This window comes from Canis aureus, chromosome 26 (genome assembly GCF_053574225.1).
Source record: "Canis aureus isolate CA01 chromosome 26, VMU_Caureus_v.1.0, whole genome shotgun sequence".
Lineage (NCBI taxonomy): Eukaryota > Metazoa > Chordata > Mammalia > Carnivora > Canidae > Canis > Canis aureus.
This window is the reverse complement of record NC_135636.1, coordinates 25847277-25873573: the sequence shown is the minus strand read 5'-3', so window position 1 is coordinate 25873573 and position 26297 is coordinate 25847277. Positions and strand designations below refer to the sequence as shown.

At 39.5% G+C, this 26297-nt stretch overlaps 1 protein-coding gene across 2 annotated transcripts in view; it reads right to left on the bottom strand.

Annotated features, from left to right (window-relative positions):
- The window catches only part of CSNK2A1 (casein kinase 2 alpha 1), a 56142-nt gene that overhangs the window by 5727 nt on the left and 24118 nt on the right, over positions 1–26297 (bottom strand). For both annotated transcript variants that reach the window (XM_077872584.1, XM_077872585.1), the window contains 9 exons: positions 21082–21291; positions 18929–19040; positions 12981–13082; positions 12418–12468; positions 11011–11070; positions 9254–9337; positions 2909–3019; positions 1902–2003; positions 591–691 (listed from right to left, as the gene is read on the bottom strand). In XM_077872584.1, coding sequence (XP_077728710.1) covers positions 591–691; positions 1902–2003; positions 2909–3019; positions 9254–9337; positions 11011–11070; positions 12418–12468; positions 12981–13082; positions 18929–19040; positions 21082–21182 — 824 coding nt within the window. In that variant the 5' untranslated portion in view covers positions 21183–21291. The remainder of the gene's footprint in view (positions 1–590; positions 692–1901; positions 2004–2908; positions 3020–9253; positions 9338–11010; positions 11071–12417; positions 12469–12980; positions 13083–18928; positions 19041–21081; positions 21292–26297) is intronic.

The window sequence follows — 26297 nt, the reverse complement described above, 5'->3', positions numbered from 1 at the left end:
TCAGGTTACTTTATAGGATTAAGTGCTCCTGTGTAGCAAAGAGGTCAGGAGCGTTAATCTGACCTCTTTCCCATCCCCACATAAATTCCTGGCATCTCTGCTGCTTGGCCAGCAAAAGCCTTTTCATCAGGCAAGTCCACTTCCTCCAGTTAAGTGGTTTATGAATTCATATTTTGTCTAGTGCCTATTGTCAGAGTCCACCGTCTGCAAATCAGTCTTGAAGCATGCATTTCCTTTTTTCTATTATTCTTTTAAAGAAAGAGGGTTTTGTCATTTGGAGAAACAAGCTAAATCAAGAGATTCTGATTTTTGACCAACTATATAACCATTCTCCTGGAACCTATAATTCACTTGACAGAATTTGCTAACCATACTCTCCACTTTCAGACTCCTGATAAGTGAATCTGGGAAGTGGACCACTCAGTCCAATACTTTTACTACAGACCTGCCCATGCAACACCCTGCATCAACCAGATCACTGACACACCTGCAGTGTTGGCAAAGAGAATGTAACCATTTTGAGGATCCAAAGTATCTGTTCACATCCAAGTGCTAAAGCATAGAAGCACAGATTTTGTTTTATGGCTTACCTGCCCAAGATATCATTGAAACGTGGATCTAATTCAATGTTGTATTTGTCAATATAGTCATATAAATCTTCTGTCCCCAGAACCTTGGCTATCCTCACCAACTAGGATTGAAAAGACACAAAAGCCCACACCACAAACATATTACATAATTAAATCAACCAGCCATAAGTAAATAACAGAAAGGGGTCACTATGGTTAGAGGTATGAATGTGAACTCCTCACAACTTATTTAAAATTTCTGTGCACAGCAGGAAAGTATTTCCACACAAAATTCTCTAAATTATTACTCAATATGAAGGTGTCAGGAAAAAAGCAAATAGTCTTATAACCTGGTTCCTTCCCCCTTAAAAGGTCTCTCTGGTCAAGCATTATTTCCCCCACCTCACAACCCAACTGAAAATGTCACTTCTTTTGGGAAGCTGCTCTTGTACATTCAGACCACTACTATCACTACAACTGACTTTTGTACCTGGTCTACAGCTCTACTCTGACATTTATGACTGTAACTTATTTCCTTATATGTTCTGTTCCCTTACTGAATAGAGTATGAGCTATTTGAGAGAAGGGACTATTCTTTTTTTTAATTCTGTATTCCTCATTCCTGCATGGTCCTGACTACAGACTTACTGATTTTAACTAAATTCAGGTGGCACTGACTCATAAAAATGGTCATGGTGCTCCAACTAGGCAACAGTACCTTCCACAAGGTCCTAGAATCATTCCAGGTTCTCTTGAATGAAATGGCCCCTTGATCTTCAAGGGGAAGTGGAGCTAGTATAAAAAAACACCAACTATATTTCTACAGACAAACATCAACTTAATCCATAAAAAGAGACAAAATGAATCATAGAAATACCACACACAAACCAGTATGTTGGAGGAAACATTCCCACCATGTTGGGGGAAACAACTCTAAAGAAATCACACCACTAGGAGATTCTAAGGTAATGTCCTATTTCTTAAACTATTGTTCCTTTAATTGTATATTGTTTTACAAAGTAATTTACACATGTACCTCACAATAAAGCAAGCACTGCAAACTAAAGACTAGGAGAAATACTCTGATTTCAAAAGGCTGAACTGGTAGATTCCAAAACACCAATCTGAAAATCAGTCAGCTTGGCTGAACAAGTGATAAACTGAAAATTATGCTAAGGCCCTACCCTAAGAGGTTCTGATTCAACAGGTCTCAAGTGGCGGGCTGGTCACCTGTACAATTAGCAAGATCAACAGTAGTTTCTAATGGCTAGACAGACCTGGTCATCACTAAGTTAGACCAATAAGTTCCCTAATGGGAGCGATATTTATCACCTGATCATAATTGTCATGTCCATGGAAAAATGGCTCCTTCCGGAAGATCATACTTGCCAGCATACAACCCAAGCTCCACATATCCAAACTATAATCGTACATCTGCATTAAAGTAAAAAAGTCAGTTATCATACATGAAATATGAATATCCTGTCAAAATAAAATTGTTCTTTACTATTAAAAAATATATATATATATATCATTCCATTGACTCAAAATCCAAAAACCATTAACACCTTCATGTATTTTCAGTCTTTTTTTCTATGCTTCCACCCCACTTCCACCCCATTTTTTACTTTCTCCACTTACCTAAGAAGGTCTCAAATTATTACAGCCCATGGAAAACTTTTAATGTGTAGCATTATTTTATTGCATAAATGTTTCAAAATTTAATCTTAATTCCTCCTATAATAAGATAGTGTATTGTTTTTCATCATCATTATAAATAATGTGAAAAATATTTTTATGTACAAAATGTTTTTTGAGTTCAGGCTTAAATAGCTTTGGGGTCCCAGAAAAGCAATTTCTAGGACAGAGACCCAATGCTGTAAGGTATCTGGATAATAACACCTGGGAGGACTAGGAATGAAAGGTAATACCAAGGATTTGTTTCTGTAAGGAGAAAGAGGGGTTTTTTCCCTTTCTTGGTAAGGAAAAGGTCTTTAGAACACAATTTAAGAAAATCACAAGAGAACATTTTTGAGTTTACATTAATATTGGTTAAACCTAGCTTAAAATTCTCAAACTAGCTTTGGAATTTCTGATTAGAAAAAGTATCGTTGGTGTACTTTCTCTTCAGTCAGATCAAATGTAGATTTATTCTTCTTCTCCCAACATCATGACAATAAAAATAACACAAGTTATGATGGATGAAGTGTTCCATATTTTACACTCCTATGAGAGGGCCAGCCATGTATGTGCATAAATGGCCTACTCAAAAGCACAAAAATGACATTTTTCAAATGTAAAACGTAGGACTGAAATTTTATCTGCTCTTCTCTTCTCACCTGATAGTCTACAAGTAGCTCAGGACCTTTGAAGTATCGGGAAGCAACTCTGACATTATATTCTTGGCCAGGATGGTAAAACTCAGCCAAACCCCAGTCTATTAGTCGTAGCTGAAAGAAAAATAGAATCATGAGCAATTTTATCTTTCAAGCTACCCCTCACACTGCCATCAGAATACTCTTAAAAAATAGCAGCCATAATACTCTCTTATGGAAATATTTCCAGTGACTACCTAGTGCATTTAAAATGAAAACCAGACTTCTTAGGGTATCTGGGGGACTCAGTTAAACATCTGCCTTTGGCTCAGGTCATAATCCCAGGGTCCTGGGATCCAGCCTCACATCAGGCTACCCGCTCAGTGGGGAGAGTTTGCTTCTCCCTCTGCCTCCCCTCGCTTGAGCTCAAGCTTTTTCTCTCTCTCAAATAAATACATAAAATCCTTAAAGAAAAAAAAAATCAAATTTTTTGGCTTGGCATATAGGGTCTCCATGATTTAGTTCCTGTGCTCTAGTGAGACTTACAGTTACTGAAAAAAAAAAACATCTCAATTTGCGCTTCTGCACAATTTCTTGAACTGCTCCTCTAACTAGAATGTCTTCAATTGTCCAACTTAGACTCCTAAATAAACATATCCCCATCTTTTGAGATATTCAAGTTAGCCCTTCAAGTCTTTTCTAATTATCCAAGTAGAACCAACCCTTGCCTTTAGCCCCGACCCTCAAATATGTTTAACAGAATCACAACTTTTTTTTTAAAAGATTTTATTTATTCATTTGAGAGAGAGAGAGAGAGAGAGAGAGAGAGCGCGCGCGCGCGAGAGAAGCAGAGACACAGGCAGAGGGAGAAGCAGGCTCCGTGCAGGGAGCCTTCAGGATCAGGCCCTGGGCTGAAGGTGGCACTAAACTGCTGAGCCACCCGGGCTGCCCCCAGAATCACAACTCTTTATATTTGTTTTCTACCTTTCTTTTTAAATTATACACTGTAAGTTCCTTGAGGGAAGAATGTGTAATTCACTTCTGCAATTTTTACAATTCAGCATGATGCCCAATACATACAAGAAAAATATTTGTGGGGCACCTGGGTGGCTCAGTTGGCTGGGCATCTGACTCATGATTTTGGCTCGGGTGTTGGTCTCAGGCCCTGCGTCAGGCTCTGTGCTCAGAACAGAGTCTGCTTGTCCCTCTCTCTCTGCTCCTCCCCCCAATCTCTCTCTCCCAAAGATAGATAGATAAAAGCTGAAAAAAATTTTGCTGAGCAAATGAAGGGAAAAGCCAAACCAAAAGCTCTCATCAAAATGTATCCTCAAAATAGAAAAAGAAGTAAACAAGACCGAGAGGCAACCTTATTTGCCCACTGTGCAAAGCATGACCATGATCTGAAGAATGAGCAGTAGGGCTTGAGTAGTGCCTGACCACTCTGACACCATTTCTGTAAGTTCACTGTTAACTAGATACATGTTTTCCTTGTTTCAGTAAAGAAGGGAAATGTAACAAAAGTTACAAAGAAAACATAATCGTTGTATCCTTTTTCTTTTTACCCCTTTAACATTAGTGCTTCAGAGTTCTCTTTGACCTTTTTGTATCAACAGGTACTCCCAGATGACCATTTCTGGTCTGTGGCTTCACAAATAGGATCTCAGCCTTTTTTTTTTTTTTTGGTAAATATTTTATTTATTTATTAATGAGAGACACACCGGAGATGTAGAGACACAGGAAGAGGGAGGAGAAGCAGGCTGCGTGCAGAGAGTCCGATGCGGGACTCGATCCTGCAGCTTTGGGATCCCACCTTGAGACAAGGACAGAAGCTCAACTGCTGAGCCACTCAGGTGTCCCATCATCTCAGCCTTTTCCACATATACTCTCTAGCCTGTGCCTCCTGCCAACTGATTCTTGCAATTGTCTAACAGACCAAAATTAAACCTTTTAAAAATTATTTATTTGAGAGAGAAGGAGGGGGAACATGAGCAAGGGAAGGGTGAAGGAGAAGCAGACTCCCCACTAAGCAAGGAAGCCTGACTTGGGGCCCAATCCCAGGACTCCGGGATCATGACCTGAGCTAAAGGCAGATACTCAACCAACTGAGCCACCTGAGTGCCCCAAAACTAAACTTTGATTATTCCTGCAAACCTACTTTTTACCCAGCCTCTCCCTTCTCAACTAAAGATAATTCTATTCATCCTTTCATTCAGGCCAAGAATTTTCACCCTGGATTCTTATTTCCCTTATACTCCACTGCAAATTTGTGAATTTGCCGTACCCTATTCTGACCATAAGCATCACATCCACTGCCATCACCACCTCTTGTCTGACTTCCACAATAGCCTTTTTTCCTAACTGGTCTCTTTGCTTTCACTTCTGCCCTCTACCTGTTCTCTACAAATCAAAAGCTTTTCATTTAAAAATGATTATAAAATCACACTAAGTTGGAGATGTTCTGTGTATTCTTTACCCAATTTCCCCTAATGGTAACATCTTGTATAACTACAGATCTTTTTTTCCAGTTTTACGCACATGCATGCATGTAGTTCTTATAACTTTATCAATGCACAGATTCCTATAACTCAAGAAGATACAGAACTGTTTCATCACCAGAGATGTCCCTTGTGCTATCCCCCTCCCCTCACTTCCTAACCTAACCCCTGGGGCAACCTCTCTGTTTTCAAGCCCCAATTTTGTCATTTTGTTTATTTTTATTTTTTAAAGATTTTATTTATTTATTTACTCATGAGAGACACACAGAGAGACATAGAAGCAGAGGCAGAGGGAGAAGCAGGCTCCATGCAGGGAGCCCGACATGGGACTCGATCCTGGGTCTCCAGGATCACACCCTGGGCTGAAGGCAGTGCTAAACTGCTGAGTCACCGGGGCTGCCCTAATTTTGTCATTTTGAAAATGGACTCATTGGTGGAACTTTTTATCACTGCTTTTTGTTCACTCAGCATGAAATCCATCAAGTTGTGCATTATCACTAGTTCTTTCCTTTATCTCTTTAAAGATTTATGTATTTATTTGAGAGAGAGAGAGAGAGCACGCATACATGCAAGCAGAAGGAGCAGAGGGAGAGAATATCCAAGCAGACTGGTGCTGAGTGTGGAGCCTGACACGGGGTTCAATCTCACAACCCTGAAATCAGGACCTGAGCCAAATCGGATGCTTAACTGACTGAGCCACCCAGGGTGTCCCAGTTCTTCCTTTTCTTAAAAGATTTTTTCAAATCTTTAAAAAAAATTATTTACTTACTTATTTGGAGGAGAGAGCAAGCAAGAGAGCACAAGCAGAGGGAGGGGCAGAAGCAGGCTCCTTGCTGAGCTGGAAACTCTACTTGGGGTTCCAACTCAGGACCCTGGGATCATGACTTGAGCTGAAGGTAGATGCTTAACCAACTGAGCTACCTAGGAGCCCCAAAATATTTTAAGTAATCTCTACATTCAACATGGGGCTTGAACTTACAACTCCAAGCCCAAGAGTTGCATGCTCTACTGACTGAGCCAGCCAGGCACCCCTAGTTCTTTCTTTTTTAATGCTGAAGAATACTACATAGTAATAAAATGACATGGTATAGCTATACCACAATTCAACCATTTGCTCATTGAAGGACATTTGGGCTTTTCCCAATTTTGACCTATTACAAATAAAGTTGTGTTCATGTATAGATTTTCGTGTGGACCTAAGTTTTAGCTTCTCTGGGATAAATGCCATATTCCTGGGATTGTTTAGTATACATGACAGCGTTTTAAGAAACCTACAAACCAAAAAACAACAGTCTGGCATTTTTTTCTTTAAAAAAGATTTTACTTATTTTTTTGACACAGAAAGAGAGCACACGCAGGTGGAGTGGCGGGCAGAGAAAGGAGGAGAAGCAGGCTCCCCATAGAGCAGGGAGCCCAATGCACGACTCAATCCAGGATCCTGGGATCATGACCTGAGCCAAAGGTAGATGCTTAACTGACTGAGCCACCCAGGTGCCTTAAAAAAAAAAAAAAAAAAAAAGAAAAGAAAAGAAAAGAAAAAGATTTGAGGGTAGCCTGGGTGGCTTAGCGCCACCTTCAACCCAGGACCTGATCCTGGAGATCCAGGATTGAGTCCCACGTCAAGATCCCTGCGTAAAGTCTGCTTCTCCCTCTGCCTGTGTCTGTGCCTCTCTCTGTCTCTCATGAATAAATAAAATCTTAAAAAGAAATAAATAAAATGAAATGAAAATTAAAAAAAAAAAAAAAGATCTGAGAAGAGAGGAAGACAGCTTGAGTTTGGGAGGGTCAGAGGGAGAAGACGACTCCCCACTGAGCAGAGAGCCTGATTCAGGGCTTGATTCTAGGACCCTGAGATCATGACTTGAGCTGAAGTCAGACACCCAATTGACTGAGCCACTCAGGCACCCCAATCTGACATTTTTCAAAATGGCTGTGCTACTTCATGTTCCTGCTGGCAATGCATGAGACTGAGTTTCTCTGCACCCTTGCCAACATGTGGTACTGCCACTATTTTAATTGTTCTAATAAATGTGTAAGGAATTTTTAAAAATAGGAGAATGTCAACCCTCTGCTCAAACCTTGCATAAAAAAGCTCTGCACCTTCAGAAAAAAAGGCCTGGCAATGACCTTTAGGTTTTACATGATCTGGTTCTCTTTACCTTGCAGATCTCATTTCATTCCTCTCCTCCCTGTTAATTTTATTTGTTCCAACATGCCATGCACTTTCTTGCCTTAGGGCCTTTGCACCTGAGATTTCATCTATCTGGGACACATTTGTTTTTGAGATTACATGGCTGGTTCCCTCAAAGTATCGTTAAAAATGTCACCTTCCCAAAGAAACCTTCCCTTTACAACTTTGCTTAAAACCACAACACCCTCCACCATTCCCTATTCATGATTTACTTTTCTTCCACATTACTTTTTTTTTTTAAAGATTTTATTTGACACAGAGAGAGCACAAACTGGGGAGCAGCTGGCAGAGGGAAGAGAAGCAGGCTCCTTGCTCAGTAGGGAGCCCCTTACAGGGCTTGATCCCAGGACCTGAGCTGAAGGCAGATGCTCAACCAACTGAGCCACTCAAACACCCCGACTTTTTTTTTTTAATAAGAATCTGAGAGCAAGCACATGTGCGTGCATGAATTGGGGAGAGGCACAGGGAGAAGAGAAGCAGACTTCCCTCAGAGCAGGAAGCCTGATGCAGAGCTTAATCCCAGGACTCTGAGGTCATGACCTGAGCTGAAGGCAGAGGGTTAACAGACTGAGCCATCCAGGAGCTGCTCTTCCACATCACTTAACTTTCTATCCCACCAGCCTCCCACAAATACAAGCTTGCTATGGACAAGAATTTTTTTGTCTATTTGTCTCACACATACATCCCCAGTCTCTTGAACAATACGTATTATATAGTTTGAGTCTAAAAGAATATTAACTGATGAATAAATCAACTATGTCCCCAAAGTCTATAATGGATAGCCATCACTGCCTACAAAAGGTGGGCTTGGTAACCTTAAAAAATGGACTATAAAGCCATGTGGTCAGTGCAAGTCTATTAAAGCATCTGTAGAGTTTAGGGGCCTCATGACACTTATTAATAAGCAGCAACATTTTCTGAGTATCTTATCTACATTACAATTATGTAATAAATTAAATTTTTTTTAATGAAGTATAATTAGGTATACTTAATTCTCACAATAACCTAGTGGTACACAAAGCAATATTATTATACCCATTGTATAAGTAAGAAAAAGGAAGCAAATGAGGAGAAGGCAGTTTCCCCAAGAGACTAGTTATTTAATAAATGAAACCAGAAGCCAGCTTTCCTGCCTGAAGCTAATGTTTTGTCCACTAATTGGTTTCCTTCCTTCTTTTTTTTTTTTTTTTTTTAAAGTAATCTCTATGCCCAAGGTGGGGCTTAAAATCACAACCCCGAGATCAAGAATTGCATGGTCTACTGACTGAGCCAGCCAGGTACACCAAATCTGTTTCCTTCTTTATTTTTTTAAAGATTTATTTATTTATTCATGAGAGACAGAGAGAGAGGCACAGACACAGGCAGAGGGAGAAAGCAGGCTCCATGCAGGGAGCCTGACATGGGACTTGATCCCAGGTCTCCAGGATCACATCCTAGGCCAAAGGCCGCACTAAACTGCTAAGCCACCCGGGCTGCCCATCTGTTTCCTTCTTGATAGTATTCTTAGCCATAGGAATACTGATTTCAACATTCTGATTTGTTAACGAGTTCATTCACTTAGCAAATGTTTATCAAGTGCTTAATAGGTACCAGTGATTATGACAGATGCTAGGAATAAAGTGTTGAGATGAGGTGATAACTCTATCATACTAATAAAAAACACTTGGCAGTCTATCACTTTACCTTTCTGTGCTCATGATCAATCATGACATTATGGGGCTTCACATCTCTATGCATAATTCCCATGCTGTGACAATAATCCAGGGCCTGTAGGAGGAATAGGTAAGAAAGAAAGAGTTAGTGTGCTGGAGTGATAGTCTTAAAGCTTTCTAACTTTTTCCTCTATAGTTTTCCTAGCCTCACAATACCCATGGGAGTCAGAGTTAGGACAATCACTCCCATGTTATTCTTCAGAGACCTGTTCAAGATCCTAGAGTCAAGCAAACTCAAGTCTCTGAACTTCACGTTCTGTTCCTACCTGTTGTTTCAACATTGTTTCTGTTAAAAAACACCCAGTGTGCAGCACATCACTGCCAATCTCTCCCACTTACCCAAAGGCTGGATTATTTTCACAAACATAGGACACTCAGAAGAAAACTGGTCTGTACTACAAACCTTTCATTCAAAGAACAATAATCTTCTACGAGTTAAGAGTCCACAATAGAGGTTGGCAAACCGTAGCCCATTGGCCAACTATGGCCTGCTGCCTATTTTCATGAATACTGTTTTATTGGCACCCAGCCATACCTATTTGTTTGCATATCGTTTCTGGCTGCTTTTGTGTTACCACAGCAGATCTGAGTAGCGTGAGAAAGACCCTACGGCTCACAAAGCCAAAAATTTGTCCATGTTACCTGATTTATGACATCAAATCAGATTTGAAAACCATGTCCAATCTCAAACTAAGGTGAACTGAGTAGCATAACCTTTGGGGTTTGCTAATCCCAGCCTTCAAAGCCAGCAGATGTCACTAGCCAATTTTTTTTTTTTTTTTACTGGCCAAGTTTTTGTCCTTCCTGAAGGGCAACTTGGGTTCCTATGGTTCCCAGGACTAGAAAAGTATATCCCTAACTTTGTGAGGTCCTGCTTGCCACAATATTGCATGAGCCAATGGAAAGATCAAATATCTCTTCTGGCATAGTCTCTTTAGGGCACTATTAAGGTTCAAATGCAGGCTTTATAGCCACCCTCACTTGGTAAGAAACTTCAGCCACCTCTTAGCAATTTTCTCATCTATAATGCTGATCTTAATGCTTACCAGGAGCAAGATAGTGATCCCACTTTAGAAGTCAAAGTCCACTCTAAATCAGCAATCTCTAAGCAGAGATTTACATAATCCTTCGGACAATGACCCTTTGAGGCCTGCGTTAGTTTACTGTTTTACTTGTTGAATTTTAAGTAAAATAACATATACCAGAAACCAGCATATCAGAAATTTTTGTAAGTTTTGATAATTTAATTGTAACTTTCATAGGAGCACAACAGAGATTACAAATATTTTTTAAAGTATCAGCTCACTTTTAAATGTTTCTAAATCACATTCCTACTAGACTCTATTCCATAAAACCACAAGGGTTCTGATGCTATTAACTTATTAAATCTTATATGGAGAGGCTCCTTCTTCTTTTTTTTTTTTTTTTTCAAGATTTGTTCATTCATGAGAGACACAGAGAGAGACAGAGAGGCAGAGACACAAGCAGAGGGAAAAGCAAGCCCCATGCAGAAAGCCCAATGTGGGACTCCATCCCGGAACTCCAGGATTATGATCATGCCCTGGGCCGAAGGCAGGTGCCACACCACTGAGCCACCCATGGATCCCCCGAGAGGCTCCTTCTTTTAACATACTTTCAAAGGTAATTCACTGGCTTTTCCAGTTAATTGGACTATTTAACAAAAGGAAGATCAAACTAAAGATATTTAGTATTTTCAGGTTCCCTTACCTTCAGAATCTCATACATGTAAAATCGAATATCATAGTCTGTTAACGTCTGGTACAATTGCTGTTAAAGACAAATGCAACATTTGAGCCATGAAATAATGCTGATGGGAAGGCAATTCTCATCTTTGTAGTAATTCAAACTAAGACTTGGCTCATTTGACACTGTTCCAAGGTCTGTCTGTTCACCAGTCTCTGCTTCTCCAACAGAAAATATGCTTTTTAAAAGAGATACTTTGGGTTTTTAATCCTATACGTAAAAGTGAAGACTTATTTAAACTTGTGTTGCTCAAGGTATAATGCACTGTTGGGAATATACCAATTTATATATGTAACATGCATTAATGTTACACATTTGTAATTTACTCTGCTTTTCATTTATCTCCAGACCTTTTCATACAAGGCATTTTGGCCTCAGTAAGGTATTAACCCATCTTTGGCTTACATTATAAGCACTGTGGATCACTAGTGGGTATGCAAGATGGCTTGCTGACAAATCTGTCAATTTAACAGAACTATTCCTGTCCCAATTTGAAAGTTAACTCCAAATGACTATCATGTATCCTTTCCAGGTTCCAAAAAGTTGCAGATTTTTAAATATCTACATATTGTTAAATGTTTAGTGAGAGCCTATGACAGTTTTCCTTGAAGTTATCATTCTGATTCTAAAACAGTTTTTTCCCTTTTTCCTCCTCTCAGCAAGTGATTCACAGGATTCACCCATTTATTGATATATAACGTTCTTAATCCTAGACTGGTACAAAGGCCAAGTCAAATACCTTTACAGCTTGTAAACCAAGAGAGTGCCCACATTCCTCTGCTATACTGGAATTGAGAATGTTTCAAATAAGCAGGCCACTGAATGGGGTGGAAGTCAGAGATCTGTTGTTGTAGAGGTCTGTATTATACCAGAATTTTTTTTTTAATACCAGAATTTATACTACCCTTTTGCATCTCCCCCCACCCCCTTCTTTTTAAGATCTATAGCCCAGAGTTTCTGAGGAATCCCAAGGAATAAGCAGTCTTTGCTTGTACATACACAATACATTCCTTCTTGAATATAGTTGTTTTAAAGTGAAATGCCTTACAGCCAGAGCCTGACTAAACATGTGTTGTGGCCTTTTATTAGGTTTGACATCTGTATAATCTGTCAAATGAATGGTAAACATGGTGAAAAGTAAATGTATTGGTAATTAAGGAGCCCCAAATGAATGAAAGAGCAAAATACCAAGATGTTAAAAGCAGACACTGCTTGTACAGTAGTTTCTCTACCTGAAAACTTAGCACTGTAAGGATGAAAAGCTCTTTTTAATTAAGTTAGAAGGAAGCTCTTCTAACGGTAACATCACTAAGAGGCTTTCTATGTGGTCTAAAACCCCAACACCTTGAAATGGTTGGTTATATATTATACCTTGAAGTCTGTGTTGTTTACGTGTTCAAAAACCAAGGCAGGGGTTCGTGACTAGGGGAAAGAAAAAGAAAACACACATTAGCAACAGCCCTGGCAGCTTTAGTGGGCGCAATGTTTGCAGATACTACGTGGTGAATTTAGTAGTCCTCGCCTCAGTAGTAGGAAACCCTCTACCGCTACAAGCCCTCCCCACTCTGATCACCACCACACTTAGGTCATTTTTGGGATGGATTTCAAACAGAAGACATGGAGCTGAAGTCTCACCAGGCTCTAGGCAGCCCGACAATGCGCCCATCGCCCATCGGCATCGGACCTGAGTTTGCAAAATGGATTAACACATTTCAGTTTCCAGTGCTATCAGTCTCTTAGCCTAGAAGAATAAGAAATAGTCTGTGGGTGGAGGTCTCTTCGAAAGAAAGACCCAAGCTAGTTAAATGGTATAACTGATTAAGCACTTTTAAAGCAGGACTTAACGGTAGAGGGGGGAAAATAGAGGCCAGTTGTGCTATGGGTCAAACACCACCTCAGCCCTAGTGGGCCTTGCCAGCGCCTACTATACTCACCACAGGGTCTTTTACAATGTCTGCCAGTGTGATGATATTGGGACCGCCTCGTAAATTCTCCAAAATCTTTATTTCACGCTTGATTTTCTTCTTCTTTACTGGCTAAAAGGGTAAAAGTATCAGTGAAATGATTTCCAAGTATTTCATTATGTAGTGTAATTCATAAATGGCTTACTTAGGAGTTCTTTGAAGGAAGGATTTGTGTCAGTCTCATCTCTGAACCCCTTCTCCTAGCCCTGTGCCAGGTATTCTGTAGGTACTAAGCAAATGTTGAATTGAAAGAAAAAAAAGACTTTCATCCCAAACACCAGACCTCTGCAGAACCAGCATTTAATTCCAGTTGTTAATCTTAGTATATTAACTTTTTAAAACTTTTTAAAGTTAACTATATTAACTTTAAAAAACTAGGAATGTGTATGGTAATACTGAGACATATCTTGTAAACATCTCTTTGTCAATTAGGATAAAGCATGAGCTCTTTCCATTCCTTCCTCTAAGTCTATAAACACCCTAGGGGAGGCTGGGTGGCTCAATTGGTTAAACGTCCGATACTTGGTTTTGGCTCAGGTCATGCTCTCAGTTGGGAGATTGAACCCTGCCTCAGGTTCTGTGTTCACTGCAGTCTGTTGGGATTATCTCCCTCTGCCCCTCCTCTGTGTATACTCTCTCCCCACCTCTAAAAGATAATAATAAAATCTAGAAAAACCAAAAAAAGTCCCCACCCTACAAGGGGAAAGAAGTCAGGACCAACAGCAGGGATACCCAAACCATCTTTGTGCAGCATAACTTTATGGGTTAAATGTGGCCTTGAAGTCAGACTGCCTAACATGAATTGCACATTCATTACCTGCTGGCTTTGTGCCAATGGGCAAATTAAGTTTTCTAAGGCTTTCATTATGGGTAAAAATGACCAACAAGAATATATATATTCTGAATCGGTTGGGACATAATCCATAATATCTGTCTAGTTTCATCACCAATATTTCTATAAATGAACCCTTTCCTCCATTTAAAAAAGACCACTCTACAGAGTCCCATGAGTAGATCTTCCATGTTCCTTTGTCCACAACCATTATTTCTACATCTGTTCTCATTCAGAAATCCTTTTCATTCTTCTGAGGAAGGCTTTGGTCCAACTCTATCTCCTCCACAAAGCCTTCCTTCTAAATAATCTAAAATAGTGTTAGTCCAAAAGAAATACAATGCAAGCCACGTGCGTATTTTAAATGATCTAGTAACCACATTAAAAAAGTGAAAAGAGGGCAGCCCGGGTTGCCAAGCGGTTAGTGCCGCCTTCAGCCCAGGGTATGATCCTGGGGTCCTGGGATCGAGTCCCACGTCGGGCTCCCTGCATGGAGCCTGCTCCTCCCTCTGCCTGTGTCTCTGCCTCTCTCTCTCTCTCATGGATAAATAATAAAATCTTTAAAAAAAAAAAAGTGAAAAGATGGAGATCCCTGGGTGGCTCAGCAGTTTAGTGCCTGCCTTTGGCCCAGGGCATGATCTTGGAGTCCTGGGATCAAGTCCCATATCAGGCTCCCTGAACGGAGCCTGCTTCTCCCTCTGCCTGTGTCTCTGCCTTGCTCGCTCTCTGTGTCTCTCATGAATAAATAAAATCTTTAAAAATAAAAAAGTGAAAAAACAAACAAAATTAGTATGTTTAACAAAATATATCCCAAACCTTATAGCCACACATGGCCCATGTCTGCTACCCTAGACTATGCAGGTCTTTCCTAGGGTGTCAGTCACCTTAGACTACTGATACATTGCATGTGATTCTTAGAAATTGCTGTATGTATCATCTCTTCATCAAAAAGATAAGTGGCTACTAAACCTCATGATCAACAGTCACCTTGATTTTTAAACATACAGATTCCCAGGTCCCACCTAGAATTGCTGAATCAGAATCTTAAGAATAGAGCTAGACTGCTATTCTTAGATACTTCCTAGGTTGATAATCCAGGTCAAGGAACTACCAAACCATACCGCAAAATCTTTTAACCTTTCCTTAAGTCCTAAGCACCTGGTACAGAACACAAGCAAGCAGGTCTTGGATACAGACCATCTTCAAAATCTGGCTTTGCAGCTTTGCAGTTTTGGGAAAAGCACTTAAATGTTTCTGAATTTAAGCTTGCTTTGAAGAACTGTTGTAACATAAATACCCAAGTTAAAATGGGGGCCAGTTGAAAGTGGACAATAAATGGAAACTGGTGCTAATAGAGACTACCACAGTCCACATCTAATTCAATTCACAGCTCTTAGCCTTGCTATTAGAACTCAGTACACTTACTGAGAAGCAGGCTGATCAGAAGTTTTCTCTTTTCGCTTCAACTATCAGATCTCTGTGATCTGCTGGAGCATCTGGGAGATCTTTCTACCCTCCGGGAACTAACCATCAATCTATCCCAATTTCTACTAAATCACTATTTCTCAACTGCCGGTTTAAGTAAAAAAAAAAATTTTTATAGAATCCTTAAAATCTATAAACTTACAAAGCTGGCTTGTGATAGACTAGGCAAGTGACTTAAATTTAATATGATCAATGCAACTATTCTGTCTTAAATAGGTGGGAGAAATTTAAAAATTTAAAGTGTTTATGAATGGATTTCATCTATACTTATAATCATCTATATAATTATAGTAAAATATACAGTACAATTAGGAAAAGACTGAGCTGAAAACAATCTTGTCAGCCCCTAACTCAAAACCATCAATAACTCCCAATAACCTTGAAGAGATATACATTAACTTTTAAGACTGGAAGGAAATGCAGAGATGATCTTTTCCAGGTGACCACCAATTTAATCTCCCTTTCCAAGCTCACCTCCCAAGTATGGTCACTCAGTATAATCTCCCTTTCCAAGCTCACCTCCCAAGTATGGTCACTCAGTATCTTCCACATGAAACATTTCACTCATTTCTTCCTATTATCTTGTGCATTCTAAATCATACCTCCCCCTTCTCCACTTCCACCTACACCTACTCAAATCCTCCTTCCATTCAGGGCCTGAAAATACCTCCTGGGAGCTTTTCCTAACTACCTCCTTCTTCTGAACTGTGAAACCTTTTTTATGACTCTAGATAACCTATCACTTTAGGAGTGCATGGGTGGCTCAGTTGGTTAAGTGTCTGTCTTCGGCTCAGGTCATGATCTCAGGGTCCTGGGATTAAGCCCTACATCGGGCTCCCTGCTCAGCGAGGAGATTGCTTCTCCCTCTCCTTTCTACTCATGCGCGCGCTCTCTCTCTCTCTCAAATAAAATCTTTAAAATAAAATAACCTGTTACTTTATCATATCCTTTTCCATATAAATATCCTACAGTTAAACAGAATTTCAGCCTCCAAAGTACATTTTTATATATAATTTATTTGATCCTCACATCAACTCTGAGAAAGTCCGGGAAAGCAGGATTATCTCATTTGTACAGATAAGCAAACAACTTAGATTGGTTAAAAAGACTGTTAAGGTTAATTACTTTTAGAGTTTGAATTAGAATCCACATGTTCTGATTTCCAGCCTAATTCTTTTTTCTTTTTAATACTTACTTATTTATTCACGAGAGGCAGAGACCTAGGCAGAGGGGGAAGCAGGCTCCCTCTGGGGAGCCTGATGCGGAACTCGATCCCAGGACCCTGGAATCACTACCTGAGCCAAAGGCAGATGCTCAACCACTAAGCCACCTAGCATCCTCTACATGTGGTAACACAAATATCAATACTTAAACTTTCTGGTTCCCAAAAGGTGTGCCATGGCACCTCAGCAAGTTCATAGAGGCTATATGAAATTTTCAATTTTTGAAGGAAATACCAATCAACACCCGATATCCACCAGAAACAGAGCATACTATTAGCTTGAGGTAGCTCATAGTTTCAACATTAGATTGCACTACATTTTTGTGAAGCTGGGTTTTCAGTCGTTGCTATGATAAAAAGCAAACACTATACAAAAATCAATGTTGAAAAGGAGGGATCCCTGGGTGGCTCAGCAGTTTAGAGCCTGCCTTCGGCCCAGGGAGCCTGCTTCTCCTTCCTTTTTTTTTTTTTCCTGCTTCTCCTTCTGCCTGTATCTCTGCCTCTCTCTCTCTGTCTCTGTGTGTCTCTTGTGAATAAACAAAAAAAATCTTAAAAAAAAAAAGTTGGGGATCCCTGGGTGGCGCAGCGGTTTAGCGCCTGCCTTTCACCCAGGGCGCGATCCTGGAGACCCGGGATCGAGTCCTGCATCGGGCTCCCTGAATGGAGCCTGCTTCTCCCTCTGCCTGTATCTCTGCCTCTCTCTCTCTCTGTGACTATCATGAATAAATAAATAAAAAATAAAAATAAAATAAAATAAAAGTTGAAAAGGAAATGAAGCTATTGGTGTCCAATTTATGCCAACATTTGAGAAGTTGTGCAGTGATCGACAGGTTACATATCCCAATACTAATCAATTATGGTTATATAAGGATAAAAGTATTACATTATTTTTTAAATCTCTATATATATCATTTTATGTTTGTTTATTTAAAAGTTTTATTTATTCACAATAAACACAAAGACTCACAAGAGACACACAAAGAGAGACAGAGACCTAGAGGGAGAAGCAGGCTCCTCTCAGGGAGCCCGATGCAGGATTCAATTCCTGGACCAGGATCACACCCTGAGCCAAAGGCAGATGCTTACCGCTGAGCCACCCAGACATCCTTGTATGTAACATTTTAAATGGCACCCATGTCAAAACACTTTGTTATCTGGACATAACTACTTAAAAGTTACTGAGACAATATGGGTGGCTATAAATTAAGAAAGTCTGGGAACCTCTGCTTATCAGTGTCAAATATGTATACGTTCCGATGGCAAGGAATTATATGCTAAGTTCCTAACATATGATAGTGCGGAGTATAGTTATAACTAACTTATAAGTTGCATATTGGTAGCCCATTGGCCAAACCTGGCCTGTAGAGCTTTTAAAAAAACTCTTGAGGGCAGCCCCGGTGGCTCAGCGGTTTAGCACTGCCTTCAGCCCAGGGCGTGATCCTGGAGACCCGGGATCGAGTCCCATGTCAGGCTCCCTGCAAGGAGCCTTCTTCTTCCTCTGCCTGTGTCTCTCTCTCTCTGTGTCTCTAATAAATAAATAAAAAATCTTAAAAAAAATAAAAATAAAAAAACTCTTGAGCTGGGATGCCTCAATGGCTCAGTCGGGATTGAGCTTTCACATCAGGCTTCCTGCTCAACAGAGTCTGCTTCTCCCTCTGCCCCTCCCCTTGCTCGTGCTCTCTCTCATTCTCTGTCAAATAAATACATAATAAATATTACGTATATTTTAAATAAATAAATTCAACAATCTTGAGCCAACATTCAACTATATATATTTATATATTATGTGTATATATATATAAATTTCTTTCTTTTTGCAAAAGAATATCAAGTAATACTAAAATTGCACTACTGCAAAACAATTATCAGCTAGAGCTAGAGCACATGGAGAAGTACCCACACTCACATTCCCCATTCATGAGTACTAACTGCACGGATGGCACCAGCCTGCCACTTAAAGGTCTGCATTTCTGACTCCTCATCCTTACACAGAAGAGGTAACAATTTCTCGAAAACAGAAGGATGGATTATAACTAAAAATCTAGGGAATCAAAAAAAAAAAAATCTAGGGAATCAGTATTAGGTAAGACCTAGGAGAGAGAAGATCGAACCTTTACTCCCTTCTTCCTCCACAATCTAGCTGTATGGCTTGAATCAAATCACTTCTCTTGCTTCAGTTTCCTATCTGTCAAATAAAGAGAAACTCTTCTATCCACTTCACCAGACAATAAATAAAAGTGTTAAAGCACTCCAAAAACCCTTTCAAATGCTACTTGAAAAAAAGGTATTTAAAAAAAAATTTTTTAAGTACGATTACTTAAAAAAAAATCTAAATTCCAAATACCTCTGAAATGATAATCTCTCTCTTCTTATACTCACCTTGAGAATTTTAACAACAACTTTTTCATTATTTGTGATGTTGATGGCTTCAAATACTTCACTGTATTTACCCCGGCCTAATTTTCGAACCAGCTGGTAGTCATCTTGATTACTGTGAACAAAAAGAGTCAAAGTCACAATGATTTTAAAAGTTCAAAAAGTTCAAACTATATGGCACTAATTAACTTTAAAAACTCTACTATCAGGAGGAGTAAAAGAAATAAAAGGTATTTCAAATAATACCCAAATTGGTTTCTTTGTATTTTAAAAACTGGGTCATTAATTAAAAATGTATGTTCCAAATCCTAGAATTAGAGAAATTTAAGCCTTTTAATTATTCTGTCAAATCCCAAATTATTTTCATTTCTACTGGCATACCACACATAGCTAGCTTATACTAGGGTTTGTTATGTGTGTTTGTGTCCAAAAACAGATAGCTTTCCCCTGGATAATAACTTTTATATATTCCTGTCCTCTTGTGCCTGGCCCAGTGTTGACACCTAGCAGGAGTCAATACGTGTTGTAAGAATATTTCAATTCAGCCACACTTTGGAAGTAGCTGATCTTTAATGGGTCTTTCTGCAGTTAAGTGGCTTCCAAACATATAAGCTTGACCTCACACTTGTCCTCTAAGGCAAGCCCTGAGAATAGTCCATGTAATGGAGTTTACAAATCACATCACATATCATAAACCATAGTTAGGGGTCCCTTCCTTACTTTTACCCATATTCCTTGACCACTTGCAAGATCAGAGGTAAAAAATAGGGGAAATGCCAACATTTTTTCCCTGCATCTAATTATACCTTACATGACTTTGCTTTAAAGAATGACAAACATGGTCCATTTAATAAAGCCTAAATTCTATTTACTCTTGCTGGAGACAATGAAAATCCAAGTAACAAATTAGCCATCCATTTTCCTCAAGCAGCTAAAAAGAAAGGGAATGAACAGACAAGGCAAAAGGTACTAAGGACAATGGACAATGTACTAAGGCAGGTCTAGGGGAAGGAAGCTCTTCGTTTTGGTTCAATTCTCCTGTGGGATGGGCTCAGAAAACAAATGCAAGCAAGCAAATAATAGCACCATGCCAAAACCTTGAAAGGGCGGTTAATGTTATTTAAGCAGAACTAAGTGCAAAGCACTCAACTTGAAGAGAATGGTTGAAATTTTCTTAACAAAACACAGGTATTCCTAGAATCTAAAGCTTGTTATATGAAGGGAATTGTTAGATTATCAATAATGACATTTATTGATACTGCATCGCTGGTTCTTGATGGTATCTTTGAAGCACACTGTGCTTCTCTGTGCAGAGGTAATGTACTTATTGTTAAACATCATGGCGCCATCAGCATTACACTATACCCTTATGCCAATTTTGGAGACTACCTTTAACCACTTACAAGTTATGTATATCATGTGTGAAGAGATATAAAATGTAACATATGGGAACTGTAGCTTTATGCATTTTCATAATGCTTTCTTTTGCATTTGATGTCAAAATGCTTTTATCACAATAAGTACAACCTGATCAATTAAATATACGCATGCTGGGACAAGAGATGCAAACATCCAAAAGAGACTGCACAGAGAATGAGCAGCAAACACAGCTATTCAGGTAGACTGCAACTGTTCAAAATGAAATTTGGGTGGAATTCCGTGCTACACATAGCTAGCCTAATGATCAGGGCAAATGTTGATAAGGGTTTAATTTTGCTTCTATCAGAAAGAGGACATCTTTCTAGAGAGCCGTTTCATCCTTCAGTATCATGGGACAACATTCTCTGACCTCAAAAATACTTTATGTAAGAGTTGGGTGTTTTTCAAGTCTCTCAATTATTAATTCTCACCAAACTGCAAAGCCCTTAGTTGAGATAAGCTGACAGGTAACTCTTTACCAGTCTTTTATCCAGAATATATATAAGTCCAAGCAAAGAATAAGAGACAGAAGTAATTTTTAAATGATAAGCCCATCAGAGCTGTTAATTTGCCAAAGCAATACCTTGCTTCTTCACAGCAGAAGAAAACATAAATCAGGTCTTAATCTTAAGGATTATAAATGCACAGCCAGGATGGATTTATGACACAAATTACTCAACAAATCCACAAGAGTCAGCCCTTTGAGCAAGGACAGTAAAGTAAAAGGAAACAATTACCCCCACTCCACCACGTGTGACTCATAATCCCAGTACTCTCGGGGTCTGTGCGTATTAACATCTGTGTAAACTCTGGCCCTGCTTGGCACGGGTCCCGACATGTCAGACAGGTTGGCGAACGAAGGTGGACTTGATGTTTGGAGATCTGGTGGTCACTGTGTTCAGAAGCAGTTGAGGGTAAGACTTTGTTTCAGACCTGTTTTCTTTAAACTGCAAACACAAAATGCATAAAGGCCAAGGAATTATTTTTAAAAACATATGGGAAGAAAAAAATTATAACAACGGCTTCAAATATACCTCTGGCTCTTCTACCTGTTAACCAATAAGTAGATCCCAACTGTGTTAACCACAATGTTTCCTAGAACTTGGAAAGAAAATAATAATAAAAAACCCAAGAAACGTACTTAAAATTAAACTAGCTCTAATCCTATTCTGCAAAGTAGCTTGTTACCTCTTTATCTAAAGTCTGGATGTTTTTCATAAGATTGCCTGAAAGGAAAAATGGCATCAAGGATAGACCCATCAACATTACTACCATTTATACAATCCACAGAAATTACTGGCAAGAAAAGCTTTCTATATAACTCAAGTAGCAAGGTTTAAAGGCTCCAGAATAGTGGCAAAGCCGGGGGTACAAATAATTGAACGGATTCTTATGGTTGATGAAAGCAGGAAGGGAATAAAGACATGTTCTCTCATATATCAAAGTTTTTTTAAATTTTTAGCTTTCATTTTTATTTTTTTATTTTATTTTTATTTTTATTTATTTATGATAGTCACAGAGAGAGAGAGAGAGAGAGAGAGAGAGGCAGAGAGACAGGCAGAGGGAGAAGCAGGCTCCATGCACCGGGAGCCCGACGTGGGATTCGATCCCGGGTCTCCAGGATCGCGCCCTGGGCCAAAGGCAGGCGCTAAACCGCTGCGCCACCCAGGGATCCCTGTATCAAAGTTTAATATTTTTTATACTGATCTAAATCATTTGGGGAACCTTGTACAATAATCAGCAGGTCCTTAATTACCATTTGAAAGACACAATTTCATTATATTTAAAAACAAATAATTTCCTCTTGATTTAATACAGGAGCAAGCTTAATAAAAACTGGTAGAAGACAGCAATACATTTGCCTGAACTAATACAAAATTTGACACAGAAGGGAAAGTGTTGAAATTTTAGAAACATGCTTTCTACCAAATTGGTAAACTAAGTCTATCTAATAGGTAAACTGTGATGTCTACCCAGACCATTCCAGTCTCTTTATCTCCTTTCAGCGATTCCTATAGCATTTGTTGATTCACTTTACTCTGCATTTAAAGTTTTACTGAGTCTCAGGAAGCCTGGGTGGCTCTGTGGTTGAGCATCTGCCTTTGGCTCAGGCATGGTCCTGGAGTCCTGGGATTGAGTCCCACGTTGGGCTCCCCTTGAGGAGCCTGCTTCTCTGCCTATGCCTCTTTCTCTCTCTCTCATGAATAAATAAAATCTTAAAAAAAAAAAAAAAAGGTATTGAGTCTCCAGATTTCATAACCTGAAAACAAATCACCTATTCGGTTTTCTGGCCCAGACTGTGTAACCTCAACTTAATTATAAGGAAACATTGGACAAACAGAAAACAAGGATGCTTCAATAAAAAAGGGGGGTATACACTGTATTCAAAAATGTCAATATTATAAAACATAAAGGAAAGTTAGAAGAGACGGGACTATACATATTGTCTTATACCTAGACTGTATCCCACACTGGAGTGGGTTAAATGATACAAAAAAAATAATACTACCAAAACCTACTACCCCATGGCAGATAGCCTCTTCTCTCCTGCCTGCCATTCCCTTGCAGTGTATTCAATAAATTTTTATCTCCTTTAGGGGTGTCTGGGTGGCTTAGTGGGTTAAGTGTCTGCCTTCATTCAGCTCAGGTCATGATCTCAGGGTCCTGAGATTGAGCCCCAGGTTGGGATCCCTGCTCTGCTCCTCCCTCTCCCCCTGCCCCCACCCCCCAATGCATGTGCACACGCGGTGTCTATGAAATGAAATCTTTAAGAACAAAAACCTTCTATCCCCTTTAAAAAACAAAAAACCCAAAAACCAAAGCAAAAAAACCAAACACACAAAACTATCAGATCAAATGACAAAACATTTAGATGGTAGATTAGATGTACAAAAGTGTACATTCACCTGATAAAACAAATGGGGTAAAAATATAAAATGTCACAATAGGTAGGGGCACTTGGGTGGCTTAACTGGTTAAGTGTCTGCTCAGGTCATGATCTCAGGGGTCCTGGGATCAAGCCCCATATTGGGATCCCTGCTTAGTGGGGAGGGAGTTTGCTTCTCCCTCCCCCAGCTCCTGCTCTCTTGAATTAATGAAATCTTAGAAAAAAAATACAATAGGTGAATCTGAGCAAAGGGGATTGCAGAAGTTCTTTGTACCACTCTTATTTTTTCAAAACATGCTATTTATAAAAAGTGTAGTAATACATAAAATTTACCAATTTAACCATATTTTCTTTAAATAAATACAAAATAGGGACGCCTGAGCGGCTCAAAGGTTGAGCATCTGCCTTCAGCTCAGAGTGTGATCCCGGGGTCTGGGATCCGGTCCTGCATTGGGCTCCCTGTGAGGAGCCTGCTTCTCCCTCTGCCTATGTCTCTGCCTCTCTCTCTGTGTCTCTCATGAGTAAATAAAATCTTTATAAATAAATACATACATACATACAAAAATAATAGGAACTATAGCTAACTCCCCACCTTGGAGGGCCAAATCATGGGTGGACGTGACATTACAAAACAAGACTTCATTTTTTTTTTAAGATTTTTATTTATTCATGAGACACATACACACACACACACAGAGGCAGAGACACACTTAAGCCACGGAGCCACGCAGGCGCCTCTAGAAAGACTTTTGATATCATTCATGGAGACAGAAAACATTCTGGAAGAGAGCTCACAGGTCAGGTTTTGGATTTATACTAAAATAGATGAGACATTAAAAAGGATACTGAATAAGCAACCAGATATTGTTAAGTCTGGAGCTAAAAGAGTCTCTCAGCTTTAAATATCTAACTCTCCCAGCAATTCTATGAGGCAGACATTTCTATCCCTTATCTACAAGTAAGAAAACAGCCTAAAGGGCAGCCCCGGTGACTCAGCAGTTTAGCATCGCCTTCAGCCCAGGGCATGATCCTGGAGACCTGGGTTCGAGTCCCACGTCGGGCTCCCTGCATGGAGCCTGTGTCTCTGCCTCTCTCTCTCTCTGTCTCTCATGAATAAATAAAATCTTAAAAAAAAAAAAGAAAAGAAAAGAAAAGAAAAGAAAAGAAAAGAAAAGAAAAGAAAAGAAAAGAAAAGAAAAGAAAAGAAAAGAAAACAGCCTAAATAAGTTCAGTAGTCAGGGCAATGAATATCCAGGAAAGATTTGGGATTCAAAGCCAACGTGGCTGGCCTACAAGATTCAAGTCCTTTCATTCCTATAGAACTTACTACTTTGAATTTCATATGGTATAGTCTTCAAATCTTAATGTCCTTATTAGACACTTAGCTCTCTGAGGTCAAGATTCAGGTCTGATATGTCTTTTGACTTTACAGTTCAAGGCTCTACATCTTATAAAATGTTCACTAAATATCACTTAATGATTAAATCAAGATTGGCTTATTTTCAAAAAAATGAAATGAACTTGAAGTCTGCCTCCAAAAGGCTAAATTGTGTCCATCTGGTATGCAGCTAGGGGAATGGGAAGACCAACTCAAGGGCTCTGGAGTAGCTATTCCCTTGGCACACGTGTTCTCTCCTAGAATTATAGCTTCCTCTGTTAAATAACAGGGCCACACTTAATATTTGTCTTTTTCTCCCCACAAGAATTAAAACAGAATACTGGAGAAACTTAATTTTAGCAATTTTTACACGCAGCTTGTTTAGAAGCTGGGATGCCTGGATGGCTCAGCGGTTGAGTGTCGGCCTTCAGCTCAGGGCGTGATCCCCGAGTTCCGGGATCAAGTCCCACATGGGGCTCCCTGCATGGAGCCTGCTTCTCCCTCTGCCTAGGTCTCTGCCTGTGTGTGTGTGTGTGTGTGTGTGTGTGTGTGTGTGTGTCTCTCTCTCATGAATAAATAAATAAAATCTTTAAAAAATAAAATAGAAGCTGGGGCAAGTGTCTGAGTCCTAAATATCCTGAAGGTCAATTCTTCTATCTAGTGTACACCATACAAGCATATCATGAGAAAATCTGACTTATGGAAAAATATGAACTTTCCCAATAATTTCCATTTTAAATGATCTAACTTCATCCTTACTGTTCTCGTTAACAAAATTTTCCCTACTAAAGTCAGACCACACCTACAACCAAAGCCATATGGCTCTGCTCTGTTTGTCCTATTCTTTAATAAAATACAAGGAAATGAAAACTCCATCTAATCATAAGGTTAGGGATGCCTGGGTGGCTCAGTGGTTGAGCCTCTCTCTGCCTTTGGCTCAGGGCATGATCCAGGGGTCACTGGATCAAGTCCCACATAGAGAGCTCCCAGCAGGGAGCCTGCTTCTGTCTCAGCCTCTCACTCCCTCTGTGTCTCTCATGGATAAATAAAATCTTAAAAAATATATACACAACCATAAGGTTAAAATGTGTATTACCAAAATCATATCTGCTAAAATATGTTTATCTGCCAAAATGTTTATCAATATAAATGGAATACAGAACTAATAAATTGCAATAAAAACTTCTCTTTGCGCTCCTCAACGAATCCATCTTTCCCTCTAATCTCTTCTACTCCCTATTTGTTTTTTGACCTGGCAACTGAATAGAAAATTAGAGGTTTAGTAAATGGTCCAATACCAGAAAACTGCATGTCTGATTAATCATTTATGCCAATGTATTTTTTTTTAATGTTTCAGCAACACTTCATTTACAAAATCAGGTTACATGCTGGATTTGGGCCAGTGAACTATATAGACTGTGCCAAAGTGTGTTTATATAGATGAATTCCCTAGTGGAACTGGAGAAGATTATTCTGGAATTGTAAATTTGAAAAGTTAAGTCTGCTTTTAAATGTTTTTTTTTTTTTTTTTTATGATAGTCAGAGAGAGAAAGAGAGAGGAGAGAGAGAGAGAGGCAGAGGGAGAAGCAGGCTCCATGCACTGGGAGCCCAACGTGGGATTTGATCCTGGGTCTCCAGGATTGTGCCCTGGGCCAAAGGCAGGCGCTAAACTGCTGCACCACCCAGGG